This window comes from Rhinoraja longicauda, chromosome 8 (genome assembly GCF_053455715.1).
Source record: "Rhinoraja longicauda isolate Sanriku21f chromosome 8, sRhiLon1.1, whole genome shotgun sequence".
Taxonomy (NCBI): domain Eukaryota; kingdom Metazoa; phylum Chordata; class Chondrichthyes; order Rajiformes; family Arhynchobatidae; genus Rhinoraja; species Rhinoraja longicauda.
The window spans coordinates 18,258,670-18,277,608 of NC_135960.1; the positions used below are offsets into that span (position 1 = coordinate 18,258,670).

Sequence of the window (18,939 nt, forward strand, 5' to 3'; positions counted from 1 at the left end):
TGTGTGTGTGTGTGTGTGTGTGTGCGTGCGCGTGCGTGTGCGTGTGTATGTGTGTATGTGGGAGGGGGGTTGGTTCTTTTTTGGCACCCTTGCTTGATGGGGGCTCCGTGCATTTGTTGCAAGATAGAACATGTGTGGATGTGTGTGCACAGATGGTTGAGTGTTATGGGGTGAGAAAGGGTGGTACCTCAGAACAGTTGAACAAACCTTGCTCTGCTCGCCTGTTGCTTGGGATTGAACAAATAATGGGACTTTAATTGAATTAAAGACCAGCCTCAGTCAGTGCCTCGTGACAGAAATTATCGAATCTCTCGTTTCTCATTGTTCCATTTACACGTCGCTGAATTTCCTGCTTTTGTGCTTTGTCACCCCTGCCATAAAGAATACCCGTAATGCATTGAACGTCTGCCTCTGTGCTTTTCACTTCTGTCACTTCTTGCCTAGTTTTGGTGGGTTGTGAGGTGAGGTCTGGTACAGTCAGCTGCATCTTTGTCAGCTTAACAAGGCCCAAAACTCCCTGGAAACCTAGCAGACAATGACCTCATTTCCAATTTGCAAATGCGCACACCTCCCCATTGAGCCATTCAGGTGATTAACATACTTCCAAATCCTTTTTTTTCAAAGCACGACAAATTTGCTTTCATCCAATGAGGTGAATGTCCGTTCACATCCCATGCAAGTGATGGGCTGGAAAGCAACACATGCCTGTGAGCCGTGCCAGACAGAGAAGGCCCTTGTTAATTCCCAGCACCAGAAATATATATGATTCTCAGCTGAGAGGATTACAAGGCATTTGAGTATAGGCTGGCCCAACCAGAAGTGAACTTTGTATTTTTTCTTATAAAACAACTGCTCTGCTGCTGATGGAAGGCGCTCACTATGAGTCTTTAACTGCATGGGATCAGGAGAGTTTATTTGCAGTAAGTTATTTCCTTGTGGACCCGGCTGTCAGTTCTACATTTAAAGGTATGGTTCGATTTTAGTCACTCCTGTGCAAGCGACTTTGTAAAAGAGATTCTCGTGAAAGTTGAGATTCACTGACGAGAAGGCTGATGAGGACTTTGGCTGAATGACTTTCATTGCTGTTGCTCATAGATGCAAGATGTTATGCTTTAGGTGGAGACAAAAGACCTCTGAAGAACTATAAATCAGGATTAGTATTCTGGGTTTGATTGATAATTTATAGCAAGGGCTTTTCAGGGAAATTTGCTGGTCAGTTTTAAGTGATTTTACTACTGATACATAATTTAAAAAAGTGATCTTTCGTTCCAGTGCCGCCTGATTCTATTTGCATGTATATTAATCAACACTAAACCCAGGATTGACTTGTGGCCTTGAATTGGAGATGATCCAATGTTTCAGGTACTACTCCCTTTGGGAGAATAAAGTATGGTACTGAGTACAAGTGGATGGTCAGAATGCTTTAAATATATCATGACCTTTGATCTAAAAGCTTCAAACTGTTCTTTCAGTATTTAGTAGAGAAAAAGTATATTTAGCCAATGCTTTTACCATAATTTAAATTTGCTGGGTTTTCTGCTAAAAGCTTTGCTGTGTAAGCTGGCACATGAAGACGATGATCTGTAAAGGCAGGAGGTTTAATGCTTTATGTAAAATCAAACCTTTACAATGTTCTGTTTTCATTTTATTTTCCCCCGCATTTGACTCTGTTATTTAAGCTCCATTCATTCGGAGGCAATCGAATCAGCTGTCAGTTCTGTTTACAAGCCTGCAATTAATGCATTGTCTTTACTTGATGCCCCCATGCCATCTAATTTGCTTGGTCACAAGTCAGGAAACAATTTGGCGCGATGACGTCTTTGCTGAGCGTGATCATCATTGATCGCACTGGTTGCTGAGTGCGTGTGATTTGAGTTGCAGAAGAGGTGCCATTGGGAAGGTCCATTATTACAAAGCCTAGGTCATTCTCAAGGTGGGATCTTTGCCAAATTGGTTGTCTATGTTGAAGCGAGGTTCTTATACTGTGCAAAACATTTTGACCAGGTATGGTATTATCATGTGGACCCTGTGGCAAAACGGCTGCAGTAATAGGTGAGCATCTGAGTAAGAAATAGAACATAATCACCTGAACCTGAGCACCATTTGCACTCTCTTTGAACTCATTGCTCTGTTTTACACAAAGGCTGGTAGGTGTATGGAACGAGCTGCATGAGGAGATAGTTGAGGCAGGTACTATCACAATGTTTTAAAAATATTTGGATAGTTACAGGGATCGGATAGGTTTAGAGGGATATGGGCCAAATGCAGGCAGGTGGGATGAGTGTAGATGGGGCATGTTGGTCAGCGTGGGCAAGTTGGGCTGAAGTTGGGCTGTTTGCACGCTATTTGACTCTATGCTCTGAGCTGACCCATTAGATGGACTGTGACAACCTTTCATCTTGGAATAGGCAGGGGTTTTAAAGGAGGAGCAAAATACACTCAATCCATTTCTATTGGTGAAGGATCAAATTGGGACTGCTCTGACTGGAAATATTGCCTATCCATGTTCTCCAGATTTGCTGCTTGATCCGCTGAGTAGCCCCATCACTTTGTGTCTTTATGATATAAGCAGTCCAATTTTCTGGCCAGAAGCAGTTGAAAAACCACACTCATTAGAAAATTGATGATAGTGGTGGAGAGCCAAGGACAGGGAGAGAAATCTAGTTAAGATAAGTTGATTGTTAATACTAACTAACTGATAGTTTAAAGCAAGTTGAAATAAGTTATCCTTATACATAATGCCAAATGTCTGGAAACATAATTTGTTTACTTAACCCCTCCTGGAATTTTTTTTAACATACGGGTATTTTTTAACATCTGTTTGAAACTTCCTTCTTATTTTCCTGGCCTAAAACATAACTAGATATCTCTTATCAAAGTCTATATATGTACATACAAGCAGAGGATTGAGGAAGCCACTTAGCCTTGTGTCTATTCTGCCATTTAATGAGATTATTACTGATCTGATTGTAACCTCATCTCTGCATTCCTATGTACCCAAGCTAACCTTTCAAAACCTTGAAAGACATCATATTGACCACCCTTTGAAGAAGTTTCAAAAATTCAGGATCCTCTGAGAGAAAGAAAAAACAATGTCACATCCCTAATTTTTAATGAGTGGCTCCTTATTTTGAAAGGTGACCGACAGTTCTATAATCTCCCTCGAGAGGAATCATTCTCTTCTTGGCATGTCTCCTCAGCAAATTATATGTTTCAATCACATTCCCTCTCACTTGTCTAAGCTCCAGTGAATAAGGCGCTAATGATATCCTACATCCTATAAAATTCTTAAGGGGTTGGAGAGACTAGATGCGGGAAGATTGTTCCCGATGTTGGGGAAGTCCAGAACCAGGGGTCACAGCTTAAGGATAAGGGGGAAGTCTTTTAGGACCGAGATGAGAAAACATTTCTTCACACAGAGAGTGGTGAGTCTGTGGAATTCTCTGCCACAGAAGGTAGTTGAGGCCAGTTCATTGGCTATATTTAAGAGGGAGTTAGATGTGGCCCTTGTGGCTAAAGGGATCAGGGGGTATGGAGAGAAGGCAGGTACAGGTTACTGAGCTGGATGATCAGCCATGATCATATTGAATGGCGGTGCAGGCTCGAAGGGCCGAATGGCCTACTCCTGCACCTATTTTCTATGTTTCTATGTTTCTACATGTGGTATGCAAAAACCTGCCGGAGGAAGTAGTTGAGGTAGGTACTACAATAACATTTAAATGATATTTGGACAGCTACATGGATAGGAAAAATTCAGAGGGATATGGGTTAAATTTGGGAAAGGGGACTAGCGTAGAAGGGCATCTTGGTTGGCATAGACAAATTGGGCCGAAGGGTCTGTATTCATGCTGTACAACTTTATGATAGTGACAACAGTCATATTCATGTACCATGGAATAAGTGTGGTCAAAACCAAGAAAGGTGTGGATGACAGTTTTAACAGAAGATATTTTGAGGCAAGAGAGAAGGTGACGTTTGGCTCACTGAATTTGCACTGACCATCAAGTACCCATTTACTCTACTCCGATTTTATTCTTTCTCCAAGATTTTACCACTCACCTCCCCCTTTGGGGCAATTTACAGTGACTAACCTACCATTTGGCACGTTTGGGATGTTGCCCAACACCTCTTCCTGAGAATGACTTTGGATCACATAGTTACACCAGCAATCAGACCACCTGGTTCTCCCACTGAACACCACTGTGATCTGAAATTGCCTCAATATTTGTAAGAAGGAACTGCAGATGTTTGTTTACACCGAAGATTGACACAAAATGCTGGAGTAACTCAGCGGGTCAGGCAGCATCTCTGGAGAAAAGGAATAGGTGATGTTTCGGATCGAGAACCTTGCAGTCTAATGAAGGGTCTGAATCCGAAACGTCACCTTCTCTCTTGCCTCAATATATCTTCTGTTAAAACTTCCATCCACACCTTTCTTAGTTTTGACCACATTATTCTAATACAATCCTGAGTATCATATGGTTCTTTATAAACCAGAGACGATTGGAACCTTCCTGCCCAAGTCAAAACTGGCACCATATCCTGGATCCCACTACTTTTATGCTTTCTAGCTTACACAGTTCGAGCTGTCTTAATTCTTACCCATTTTCAAATCCCATCTTTAGGCTTGGTTGACTTTGTCACCAGTTCTGAAACCCATTACTGTTTCCGTGCTCCTTCAATTCTTTGTTATTTCCAAATTCTATCCCTAAATCTCAACACCTCCTTTTGGATGATCTTTGAAATTTATCTCTCTAACTCATCTTATGCTCATTGAATATTTCTTGTGGCTTGATGTCAAATCGTATTAGCTAAGTCTCGTGAAGCGCCTGAGGACATTTTCTTGTGTTAAAGTGACTGCATAATCGCAACGGAGACACAAGAAACTGCAGATGCTGGAATCCTGAGCAGAAAACAAACGACTGGAAGAATTCAGCAGGTCAGGCAGCATCTGCAGAAGGAAAGGACAGATGATGTTTTGGGCTGGGACCCTTTCTCAGATTGATGAAGTAGGGGGGAGAAAACTGGTAAAGAGAGGGTCGGGTCGGGCAAAGCCTGCAAGTGGTAGGTGGCTGCAGGTGAGGCGGGCTGATTGGCAGATGGGTAGAGTAGGTGACAAAGGCTAGATGTGAAAAGGAGACACAAGGATATCAGATAAGGAAAGAAGTAGTGGTGAGCGATGCAAAGCTACAGGAGTACAAAAGGGAGCAAATACCCAGGTGTAGTGAATTGATGCTTACCTTCCTGAGAATGTGATTTCCACCCAATTGGGCCAAATTACATATTTCTGTGCTCTAATCTCTTTATATTTCTTTGCATGTAATAAGGAGGCCGTCAGTCTAGATACTCTGCACAATTTTTTAATAACAAGCCAACTGGGTGTATTGTGGAACTTTATGGTTGCCGTAAAAATTATGATGAGAAACGCTTTTATTTTGCAAAGAAGAGCAGTGTTGAGTGTCACTTCCACAATAATGATAATATCAATTGCTAGTGACGCAAAGGCATGTTGAACATGATTTGCACATTTGCAAACAAATGAAAAATGGTTTGCCAAACATGGTGTTGTTAGCGCAACATGTCCTTGCAATCCTTTATTCTGATAGAATAAAGCCATTTTGAGGTGGCACTGTCTTTTTTCAAGCCAGCTTTTTGCAAAAGCAGCTAGATAATTGTTTCTCTGACAATCTCACTAAAGCCATTTAGTGTGTGTAGGTGTCTGGCTGGCTGAGCCTGAATTTCAATGGTTCAGAAGAAATGTTGCAGGAACACTGCAGCCTTAAAAAGTGCACAGTACGTATGTTTCCATTGAGACATTTTATCTTATCACCATGTTCGGTTTAGAATGAGAAAAAACAAACACTGGACTAAAGCATACACAGCCTTCAGAAATATATTTACTTTGTTTTATTTCATTTGCATGGTACTTCAATAAGAAGAGCCGGAAGGAGCAATGTAGGCAAACATTTTCCTGGACTTATGAGAGCATCTGTATTGGGCTTTAAAATGAGAAAATAAAATGACAGGACTGAGTTAATATGGTATTGCTTATGTGTGGGTGCACGATGTACCAAAATCATACTTATAGCATTATTTATTTATATTTCAGCATAGCTTGCAGCAAGTTGGAAGCTCAAATTTTATTTTCTGTTTTATCAGAAAGAGGGTGGCTAATCTGCGATTGGTTTTGTGTGCCATTTTAAAAATAATATTTAGGTCTTGTTCATTCATGTTTTAAAGTTGTAGTTGGCATTTGGTATCTTGCTCTGTTGAAGGTTAAAGTCCTGTTAGCTGTACTTTTAAAAATATCTCTAAGATGTCCTCTTGTGATTTGGCCGTGATGTATGCCAGTGAAAAAGCAAAGTTGATATTTTCCTTATAAAATAAACAGGCGGTAGCAATCTCTTTTTGAAAAAAAAATGTTGGAATAGTTGAATTTCACTTCATCATATGTGCCACTGAAAATTATGGCTTTGAGGAGGCATTAATGTTTGATCTATTTCTTCACAATATAAATAACAAAGGACATTTTACACCTAAAAAAGTTGTATGAAGTTGTTTTTTAATTTTATTTAAAGTTTTTTTTCTGCACCACTCAAAAACCCAAGACTATTGTAAGGAAGATACTGCTGGGCTCGAGTTCATTTATCAGAAGAGGGGGGGATGGCCATTATTGAAATCCTGCATGGATCTCAATGAGATTTCTGCATTTTTAGTTTGCTGGGCTTTGCAGTCACTCACATGGCAGGCAGGCATTTTGCATTGTTCTGAGGCTAACACCGGGCCATTGTTAGCTAAGAGTCAGCAAAGGGACATCTCCCTCTCTATCTCTCTCTCTCTCTGGTCATCCCTTGAGTGTTTACAAAACAACTCAGAAAAGAAATTCAGGGACCCACTTCTTTGTAGGTTGAAGTAATACCCTGTACTGATGCCAACATACAGTCTGATACTTAAAACCTCGTTGGTGCCTTTTGGATAAATCTAGACGAGCCACATGTAAGAAATGGCCCACTTTGGAACAGATTTTGTCTTTTTAATCAGAAAAAAATCCTTCAATTTAAAATGAAAAAAAAGCTCAATAGTTTGTTATTTTAGCTCAAATTCACATTTTCTTGCCAATTAAGGAAACATGTTTTTGTTATTTAAGGTATCTAGGCGGATTAGACCAAGTCTTATTTCTGTAAACTGCATTAATTAAAAATTGGGAGTTTTGCTGAAGTTATTGAACAAGTAGTCTTCAGATTACCCCAAGAATGCTTTTATTACCAATCTGATACTGATTTGTTTTTGTTTAAAAGAGGACAATTTTAGTATCAGTTGTAGTTGTCTTGGTAAGGGGTGCTGGGCTTAGCAGTGCAATAAAATGGTAATGTTCTATCTTTTGCACAGTCAAAGTGAACCAATGTAGCAGGGGTTGTGGTTTGTGCTTATTGCTCAGAGGAGATTTAGTTGTCAGGACAGAAATTGGTATTTATGAAGAGAACAATATTTACTGTCATCAATGTCTTGCAGGTTGGGAAGGTATTCCTGCCCTTCGAGGGTGATATATGTCCTGCTGCTGCCCCCACACTGAGACATGACTTCATTGCTTGTTTAGCTTGTGCTGATATTTGTGAGTGCAGTACCTAGTGATTAATCATGTATCACCCTTTTCTCTGAAGTATTTGAATCACACTGCACTGGGCCACTCACGTGTTATTCAGAAAGAATGTTGTGGACAAGCAAAAGACCTTACAAGGCATGTTTTTTTGTGGAATAAAAAGCCTTTAATGCTTGTCCAGCCTTAGATAATTTTATTCACTCCTTCAAGCCCTCCCATTATTTCTTTTGCACCCAGAGACCAGTTTTTAGGGGGTGGGTTGAAAGCTTCCCAGGGCTTGGGCCTTTTGTTGTAGCCTGAGACAAATATATCCAGTGAAGCCTTGAACCCTTGTGCAATAAAGTATCTTCGACACGTTGCTAAGAAATGGTTAAACTGCTGAAGCAAAGGAAGGGCACAACCAATTGTGCCAAGGTATATCTGGACCACACAGCTCGATTGAAGACGAATATCCCCACTTTATGTTAAAAAAAATCATTTATTTTCAAAGGGCATTTCTCAGGCTGAACTTGGCTAAACCCTTGTGGTCACACCTCTTTGAAAAGGTTTTGTTTCGTCCGTCAATTGGTATTCAAACCAGGTCAGCATTTCTGTTTGCCCAACTTTGCTGCCGTTTTCATTTTAATTTGCACCTGTTGTGCAGTTGTTGGAAAGGCAAGTGCAGACCCGCGGATTGTACAAAGATCATATTATGAGAAGATATGCGCGGTGCAATCTTTTTGTCTGACTGATGTCGTTTTTAAGATTTTTCTTTAACGGTACTTTTCAAAGGATTAAAATTGAACTTCAAACCTTACAAAAAGCTGCCGATATCATAGCCTGGAGTTGTTAGCAGACAAGATTTCATCGTCGAACAAATTCATGAGAGCAGGACGCTAAACCTGATACAAGCAAAATTCTGTTCCTGCCACTCTGTACAATCTGGTCGCTGGCAAGAGCTGCTGGAGATAGTTCAGCAGATAAATCCAAAGGATTTCTCGATTGAGAGTAAAGAAATCAAAGTGAGCCTGAAAAGAGTTGGGATGTTTTTCTTGGTTCTTCTTCCCATGATGTCATATAACTGAGCTGCTCTGTTGTGTACATGTGTATTTGCATGCAAGCATGTCTATTCGTGTTTCCCGTGAGCTGGGTTAAACAGTTTCTGGCAGTGTTATGTCTGCATATGTGTATCTGATGGTATGTTTCGCTAGCTAAACTAATGTCCCTGTGTTTATTACTCTAATCTTTCTTGTCGAGTGGCAAAGTGGACAATTTATGTACTACCATGCACACTGAATGACTGGAAAGGAAGACTAATGCAGAAGCAGCCACCTTCAATTCAGTTCAAAGACCTTATTTATAAACTGTCTATTTTAAGGAATGCTGGTGCGAGTGCATCAGGTCTGTGTGGCAAAATAAACTGGTTTATTTCGTTCTTGATTTGTTCTGACATTTGAAACATGTTTTGAAGCATAATCTGTATGTTTTGTCAGTGTTCTCAAAAAAACGTAAAGTGGAGGGACTGCAGTGGCAGCTTGGGTGAAGGAATTCATTTAAAAAGTTAAGACATGATCAGGTCTGGAAGAATGCAAGAACTGTGCAGCTTGCAATGTACCTTGCTTCATGAAAGCTATGGTTTTGTCCACCTATTTTTTTTTTTAACTCCAGCATCTCCAATTCTCCTTTTCTCCGCTACAGTTTTGAACTATGAGAATGTAGTGGACACGGGTTCGGAAACAGATGATGAAGACAAGCTTCACATTGCGGAAGAAGACAGTATTATGAATGCCCTGGACCGCGATTCCAGTCCAGTGACTATGCCCAACCATGATTCTTCCCCACATGGGAACCAAGTATTGTTGCCAAGAGAGGACGAAGAAAGTGAGAAGAGAGATTGCGGCACGGACCACACCTGGCACAGCAGGGAGACACTACCAGTCTCAATGGATGGTACTGGTAAGTCTAACGTCTGGACTAAGAATAGGACCACTACTCAAAAAATAATAATATATCTGTTGTTGGCCTTCCACAAAATACTTCATTCCAATTTATCTGACTCAACATGTGGGTTAAACAGTGGAATGAACTACACATTTTTAAAGTTCGTAATATTACTTGTTAAGTCAACCGCTGTTATATATTAAATTTGTGGCACCTTTTAGAAGCCAATGCAACTTTGTAAACCAAAGGTCAAACTCATAAAAGGCCCCTGTTATCAGTTTTATGGATCTTTCACTTACCTTGTGTTGAATTTAATTAAAGAAAAACATTGGGGAGTAGTGCTGATGTAATTATTGTTTAATTATAGGTAAATAATATCACTTCATCATCCTGTCTAAAGGCTATAGTCCCCATAAAATGACATTAAAAACTCCACTAATATTCCCTAATACTGATCTTTAATTGTCAATCAAAGATCTATATGCTCTAACATATAGAGTTGAGATTAGTGGAATATCCATTAAAACTGTTTAAAATATAATCTCAGATTGTAATTCCAGCTGTGGTCGACATACCTTAATATCAAATGTTAAAAAGTGCTTTTAGTTTAGTTAAGTTTAGTTTAGAGATACAGCGGAAACTGGCCCTTAGGCCCATCGAGTCTACACCGACCAGCGATCCCCGCACGCTAACACTATCCTACACACACTAGGGATATTTTACATTCATACCAAACCAATTAACCTACAAACCTGTAAGTCTTTGGAGTGTGGGAGGAAACCGAAGAACTCGGAGAAAACCCACGAACGTACAAACTCCGTACAGACAAGCACCCGTAGTCAGGATCAAACCCAGGTCTTGGGCCCTGTAAGGCAGCAACTCTACCACTGTGCCACATGCTTTTATTTTCATTTATTCAATACTTAAAATGTTCTTATCTAGTTCATAGTTGATGCATGTCTGCTATGCCATACTTGGTGTCACAGAGCAGATTAAATAAAACATAGGTACATGCTAGGTATCACAAAATGTTGGAGTAACTCGGCAGGTCAGGCAGCATCTAGGAGAGGGGGAATGGGTGACGTTTCGGGTCGAGACCCTTCTTCAGACTGAGATTTCCATCAGTCTGAAGAAGGGTCTCAACCCGAAATGTCACCCATTCCCTCTCACCTAGATGCTGCCTGACCTGCTGAGTTACTCCAGCATTTTGTGATACCTTCGATTTGTACCAGCATCTGCAGTTATTTTCCTAGGTACAGGCTATGTTCTCAAGATTCACCCCACATGTTGATTGCAACATTCATAGTCATAGAATTGTAATGGTGCAGAAGGAAACCCTCTAGCCATTAGATCCTTGTGCTGCCAGACTCTTTGGTCTTTCTGTACAGTTCTGCAAACTATTTTCCCTCATGTTCTTCTCCAATTCTCATTTGAAATCCTAAGTGTTTCTGTACCCATCAGCCTTGCAGGCAGTGAATTGTAAATTATATCAACTCTGTTTAAGAAAGTCTTTCTTCACTTGCACCCTACCTTTTGCTCACCTTTAAAAATATGTATTGCTTGGCCACTTGAACCATCTGCTACAGGAGTTGGCTTTGAGGAACTGCTGAGCCCAGTTCAAGAGCTGACTCAGAACAATTGTCACAATAGACGCAAACTCTGTTCATATCTGTATCTGTTAAACTTAGCTTCATTGCGTAATGCGATTTGGCTAGCCCTCCTGTTGTCAGCATTTTCTTGTAAAATTATTCTTTAAAAGCATGCACAGTTTGGGGATTCTTTAACATGTGGTACTGAGATTCACCATCTTTAATGATTTGCTTGGGAACACACTTTTGATGAAGGGAAAGACGGACACAAAATAGCTGAGCATGTTTTCAAACTGCTGTGAGTGATTGGCTTGAAGGTAAATTGGGTGTAATTTGTTAGGTTGGCCAGAGTGAGGAGAAATGCGGTGAAGTAATAACATTGGATAAGCCCCTCATCACACAAGCTGCTCTTATGCACACTGTCAAAAAAATATAATGCAGTTACAGGAAAATCGCTTGCTAAAAAATCATGTTTCATGTTTCATGTTAAAAGGTAATGGTACAGTTCATGATGTGTCAGAAGACACATTGTTACACGTAGAATTTACAGAACAGAAATCCACCATTCCATGTACCAGTCTCCACTCCATACATGCTTCTTCCACTATAAATGGTTCTTTCCACTCTACCACATTGTCACATATGAAGACCCCACTGCTACATTCATCAAACATTACACCTATTAGTGCATCCTCCCTCACTAATAGTCATCTCCGCTACTTGTCACATTCTCTTTTCCTGTACATCTGCTTCTCATAGAGACATAGAGTAATAGTGATACAGCATGAAAACAGGCCCTTCCACCCAACTTATCCATGCTGACCAAGATGTCCCATCTACACTAGTCCAATCCGTCTGCCTTTATTTATCCTCAAATTCTCTCTCTGTCTCTCTCTACCATACAATCACAGATAAATGCAGTGTGGAAAGAGTTCCCTGAGCCCACGTAGACCATCAACCATCCATTTATACTAATCATGCATTAATCCCATTTTTTTATTCACCCCACATTCCCAGCAACTTACTGAAATATATTGGCGGCAGTTTGCAAACATACTGGGGAAATCTACCGACTCGCTCATCATTGGGATGAGGTAGAAAACCCACGCGATCACTGGGAGAATATGCAAACTCCATACAAACAGCGCCTGAAATCAGGACAGCCTCTTACGCTTGTGACACTACCTGTGCAAACCTTCTCTGCTCCTCTCTGTTCTCATTGCTTCGCTTCAGGACAACAGGCTGGTGACTTGTGGATAGTTGCCATTTGGCAAGGAGGTTCGTGGTCAAAGTCTTTAGTGTGAAGTTTTTTTTGTAAGGTGGAGTCTGGGCATGGGATCTGAGTTGTAATTCAGATGTGACAGGCATTTAGACAGTATTAAAAATTACCTTTGGACTGCTGGGTTCGCAAGTTATGCAGGTTGGTGCCAATAACTACAGGTCATGCATTAGGGGGAGAATACGAAGTAAACACTCAATGAAACATTCACATGGGAGCTCTGAAAGGTAAGTATAATGCCACATGTACAAAGACCCACAACTTAAACTCTTGACACCTTGTCATGGCAAATGACATCGCAGCCAGAATCATAACACCTGAAGTAAGTGTGACACAAACATGAATCTAAACTTTAAATGTGCAGCAGATAAATCATGGTGATTGTAATAGCTAAGTGGCATTGAGCACCATGATAAGGTTATATGCCTCGACGTCCTTTCTGCTTATATATATATTTTTTTAATTTGCGGGGGCTCACAATTGTTTCCTGTCTGACTCATTGCCTCTGGCACATTGGGTGAGTATAAGATGCTGCAGATAATGCCATCTTTGTCATTTTGTCTTACTTGAACCTTTTAATCTTGGGACAATTGTTAAACTATCACCATTTAATGATATATATATATCTACTTGGAGCTGTGAGGCTTCAGACAACCCTGATCCTATTTTATAATTCATGGTCTATCAAAGTCAATGGAAAGTAAAATCTAATTGACGAGGAAGATCCCAAAGAGAATCACCCAGGACATCACAATTCAAATCCCTGGCTAAGGGAATGAAAGCCACATGTATCAGGTTTGGACTTCCAGTGATTTACAAAAGCAGGGACATAATTCTTATCCTGCTGCAGGTCTCAGCCCGAAAAGTCGACAAATCCTTTCTCCCGCTCAACCTGCTGAGTTCCTCCATCCAGTTTTTTTGCTCTGGATTACAGCATTTGCAGTCTCTTCCATTGACAAGATTTTCTATGCTTGCTATCCACGAGAAACCATAAATGTGGTCTCAGATCGGTTACCACTCCTGTGTGCTGAAATTGTGTCCATGGACATTGAAAGAAGTCTCTCGATGGATAGTCGGAGCAATATTGGCACATTAGATCTTCAGGGTCCCCTATTGAAAGCTGAAGTAGAAGTGGTGACAATGACCTGTTACTCAAACTCTGCCTTGTCCCTTCAGTGACTTCAAACTATGATTTGTGAGGTCGAGAATGCTATGAGCTTTTCGCCTTGACTCACTTGGATTTGCCCCCAACTATCCTCCTGCTCAGTTTTACTGACTTGTGACCTTGCTTGATGTAAGAGCCAGTCTTCAGATGACCAGCTGATCTATCGTGCTCAATGAATTGAATAGGTGCAACTTCCTGATTGAATGTTGATAATGCGCAAGGCTGCACCTCTGCTCCCCAGGTTGCCCAGAGATCCAAATCGGTTCTTGCATTCCTCTGGCCAACAAGTGATAATCACTACAGTCAAACGGCCAGGTCATATTGAAGCTGTTGCTGTGAAAAAAACAAACTGACTGCTGACCTCTCAATAAGAGTCAGCATTTACAGGAGACCAAGGGGAAACAGAACTTTCGGTTCATGCCAAGAAGCACAACTAAGCTACGTTGCCACTGCATGCAATGAGGATTACAAAACTTCAGCAGATTCCAAAAGTAGGCCTCTGAATTGTGCTCCCCTTGACCCCACGGCACCATTTTAAGAATGTTCAGGAGATTTCTCATGTAGTCGCAGCAAATGCATGAGGACAGCAGGAGAATAGGATTTTTCTTATTGCAAAGCAGCAATTTATTTAGTTTTAAGCAAGCTGACAAAAATGTCAGCTGCAAGTCCGGGCACCTGAAAAGAGGGAAGTAGGTGTCCTGTGGGATATTTCGTAACCACTTTTTAAAAAACCCGCAGTGACAGCAAGGCCGATTGCCCTAATCTTAAACCTTAATGCACTTGTCATTGGTTAGAGTTAGAGGAGACAGTTCAACCTAGATGGACCTGTGATTACAGCAATCCACCATCATTGACCTCTTCTTCCTCAAGTGGCTGAGCAGAGGTTGGGCAGATTACATCTGCATCAACCCTAGTCTTATCTGCCTATGGTCAGATATCTTGTCAATTTTTGAAATACGTGCTATCGTTTATAAACATGCTTTTTTCCAGGTACATCACTGGGGCTGGGGCAACAGTATTTGGGTGTAGGAAGTACGAATAGTTATACTTGTTAGCCGGAAATGATCATCCCAAAGGGAGCACTTTGTGACACAGTGCTTCTGGTGAATTAACCCAAAATGGTGCACTACATTTGGACAATGTCCAATACATATTCACAGCATGCACATTTTCATGTTCAGAGAGTAAAGCTGGACTCCCTTCCTACATGTAATTACGTACTTAGGATACAATCTGTCCAAAGTTTTGCATAGGATGTTGTTCCAAAGGAATAAATAAACAAGAGCAGGTCAATCACCACATTGAACCTATTTCTGCTGCTCAGTAAGACAACGTTGATCTGGATCGTAGCTGCATTTGCATTGTCTTGCTTTCACCGGCCTGAATATTAGCCACATTCATTTCTGTACAAAGTGCTAGAATATCTAGCACGTGAGTCCTGGTTAAAGGTAGTACCCTAGCAAAAGGGATTTCACTTTAGTTGCATTTCCTTAATAAATGTACTGAAAGTCTTGGATTTTACTTTCAAAAGTAGAAGATCATGCTGCAGAATTTGTACGAGCAGGAAAGTTACACTTCAGCACAAAAATTACCACAATATTTTGTGTTGTAAATATAAAACTGTGGATCATGTGCTTGGTATTGTGACTCTAATAATTCACAATCACTCACAGCTTTAATCTTCACACTTAAAAATGTCAACTTTTTTTAAAGAGTCATCACTTGAGTAAAGAGGAATCACAATTACATTAATCATTACTTGAAAGATTTGTAACTGTTAATAATAAAGTTAAAATGTAATAAAGAAGTAACAGAGAATGGGAGAAAAATAAATATGTTTAATTAGGGTAGAAGCTGATTGTCACAGGAAATGTAACTCCTCAGAAGGCACTAACATATATAAACTAATATTTTAGATTGAATCATTTTCATGCATCTAATGAGAAGAATGATTCTGAGTATGGTTAACCTTAGTACACAGTCCAAACTCAGTCACTTTTGCTGCAGATTAAATCACATGCTAAATTTTAAGTTATAAGGTGTAAACTTGGGTATTTTCTATAAACAAACATTATTCATTACACTACTGACAATTGAGACACTATTAGAAATTCTCCTTATGTACTGTTTAATACAATATTTACTACATTATTCAAAGGTACGTCATAGAATCATAAGAGTCACAGAGCTGTACAGCATGGACACAGGGCCTTTTGTGGGCGGCACAGTGGCGCAATTGGTAGATACGCTGCTTCACAGCCCCAGAGTCCCGGGTTCGATCCTGATCTTGGGTGCCATCTGTGTGAAGTTTGCACGTTCTCCCTGTAATTGCGTGGGTTTCCTCCGGGTGCTCTGGTTTCCTCCCACATCCCAAAAGGATGTGGGTTTTTAGGTTAATTGGCCACTGTAAAATTGCCCCTAATGTATATAGAGTGGATGAGAAAGTGGGATAACATAAATGTTATGTAAATGGTTAATTGATGTTGGCAAGGACCTGGTGAACCAAAGGGCATGTCTCCATGCTGTATCTCTAAACTAAACCAAACTAAATTAAACTTCAGCCCGTCTTGTCCATGCTGACTAAATTACCAGTTTGGACTAGTCCCATTTGCCTGCATTTGGCCCAAAGCCCTCTTAAACCCTTCCTATCCATATATATGTCCAAAAAGTATTTTAAAAGTTGCAATTATATCTTCTTCTATAGTTTCCTCTGGCAGCTCATTCCAGATACAGGCTATCTTCTGAGTGAAAAAGGTGCCCCTGAGGTCCCAGTTAAATCTCTCCACTCTCAACTTCTTTCCTTTAGTTTTAGAATCCTCTGCCTTGGGAATAAGACTGTGAGTGTTCAATTTATCCATGTCCCTCAGGATTTTGTATACCCTCAGCGTCCCATGCTCCAAAAGTCACAGCCTATCCAACCTCTCCCTGCAACTCAAGCCCACAAGCCAAGATAATATCCTGGTTAATCTCTTCTGCACCCTTTCCAATTTGTCACTGGATGCAAAGCAGTTTGGAACATCTGAATCTTGGTTCTACTTAGAATGGAAGACCAGCCTTCAGACCAAAAGAAGTGCGTTCATGCAGTACCAAATTGACAAGACTTTACTTGATCTTGAAGAAAGCTATTTATTCACAAAATGCTGGAGTAACTCAGCAGGTCAGGCAGCATCTCGGGAGAGAAGGAATGGGTGACGTTTCGGGTCGAGAACCTTCTTCAGACTGATGTCAGGGGGGCAGGACAAAGGAAGGATATAGGTGGAGACAGGAAGATAGAGGGAGATCTGGGAAGGAGGAGGGGAAGAGAAGGACAGAGGAACTGAAGAAAGCTATGTGTTATTGCCCCATTAAATAGTTCCTGCTAGATCTAGCTCCTCTAAAGGTGACAACTTTCATCCGTTGTTCATAATATCACAAAAGAGAGAGGTCCCAGTAATAATCTGTGGAACACCGTGGGACACGGACTACAGCCAGAATAATGCCTTTCCACCACTACCCTCTGTCTTGTGTGGGAATGCAAATTCTGAATCCAAGCTACCAAGTCACCATGGATCTCACACATGCCAATCAATGTAAATGTAATCAGGAAATAGTTTAATCAATACAATACAGTCTAAACCTTAAGAAGAAAAGCAATGAAAACGTTGCAATGTAATGAAAACTTATCCTTTTATAGGTAACATAGTTCCTTTCTTTCCTGTAATCTTTTCTGTATAATCTCTTTTGCCTTTTCCTGTGAAGATTCCAATCAGTTTAACTTCCGTCTACAAGTTTAACGTCCCGATTCAGCCACTCAAATATCCTTTAACTGATTGGAATAATTTGTGTGGATTGTCAGAACTGACACTAGGATTCGAAAATGAGTTACATTTAACAAATGCCTGTGCTGATTCAAAGAGAGCTCGGGCATTTGTTAAATGCAACATAATTCCTCCCTCTTGAACCTCCAGTTCAAAAAAGAGTCCAACTTGTGTACTGGATTCAGTTGAAATGTGTATTTGTAATTTATTTTAACAACAGGCTACGTTACATGTATGTTGTGATAGGAATCAAAGGAATAATACTCAGTGTCAATCTAATTCAATTTTTGATATAATTTGTTGTATTTTTCAATCAACCACATCAAGTTTAATTCCTTACAATAAACATATAATTAGATTTGATTTATCAAGTCAGGATCTAAAAAAGTTGGGGAAAGCACCAAATGGGGAGATTTCAAGAAATATTTGGTGAGAAGTGCTTTGTAAAGTGTTTTAAGATGATCTAATTGAATATTAAATAATTGAACCTCAAAAGTACATTAACCAAAACATAAGTTCTCAAATTCAGAAGACCTAATATTGCCTCAAAAATACCTCTGTACATCCTTCTGAGAACATTGCTTCTGAAAAATTGGAGGCACACTGGCTTAGAAATCTGACCCCTACTCCTGAATTGGCAGACCCATTGGGAATGCCACTTTATTTTGCTGAGGGAGGCAAGATGTGGGCACCAACTCTGTGTGGCCAGGAGATTGCTGGCTGGAGGCTTTGAATGGCAAGACATGGTGTGGCCAGCAATAATCCTCAGGTAGGTTGCTAAATGGGGAGTGGGAGATGTGCAAATCCGAGGGTGATTGTAAGGGGAAACCAAGAACACCTTCAGCTTACATAACTAGGAAAACATACTAATGCTATTCCAACAAGCATTTAGTCATATTGTTCCCTTTATCTGCGATCTCTTCATTTCTTTCACATTTAACAGTAACCATTCAGAAAATCAATCGCACCTGTCTCACAGTTGCTCAAAAACAGCTTTCTGGGCAGTAATTTAAGACTGTGATGATGAGAATTTTTTCTTCATGCAGAGAACTGCAGATCCTTGAAATTCCATATTTAAGATGGCTTTGAATGTTATTAACAATGGGAGAACTGGAGGATACGATGATTAGATGAGTAAATGGATGAGATTCAAGATCAGCAATGGCAGAGCATTCTGAAGCGGCTGCATGCATGTTCTCGTGAAGCTTCATCAGAGTTAAGCTCTTGACTGCCCACATGAAAAGTCATTGCTTTCAAAAGTAATTCAGTGAGAAGTGCTTTGTGAAGTGTTTCAAGACGATAATGCATGATATAACTGAATATTCAACAACTGAACTTCCAAAGTACATTAACCAAAATACAGGTAATTGTCAAGATGTCTAGGAAGGAAATGCAGATGCTGGTTTATACCGATGATAGACACATAATGCTAGAGTAACTCAGCGGGTCAGGCAGCATCTCAGGAGAAAAGGAATAGGTGCCGATTCGGGTCGGAACACTTCTTCATACGGTTGTCAATTGTCAATTGGCTCTGAAATGCTAAAGACCCAATATTGCCCCAAATAATGCTTATTATCTTAAAAACAAGA

At 40.3% G+C, this 18,939-nt stretch overlaps 1 protein-coding gene across 5 annotated transcripts in view; it reads left to right on the top strand.

Moving 5' to 3' along the window:
• zeb2b (zinc finger E-box binding homeobox 2b) overlaps window positions 1-18,939 on the top strand; it is a 131,761-nt gene that overhangs the window by 84,212 nt on the left and 28,610 nt on the right. For 4 of the 5 annotated variants that reach the window (XM_078403369.1, XM_078403370.1, XM_078403371.1 and 1 more), the window contains one exon: window positions 9,278-9,535. In XM_078403369.1, the coding sequence (XP_078259495.1) occupies window positions 9,278-9,535 (258 nt within the window). Of the gene's footprint in view, window positions 1-870; window positions 967-9,277; window positions 9,536-18,939 lie in introns of those variants that run through there. The other variant, XM_078403372.1, reaches the window with a different exon arrangement.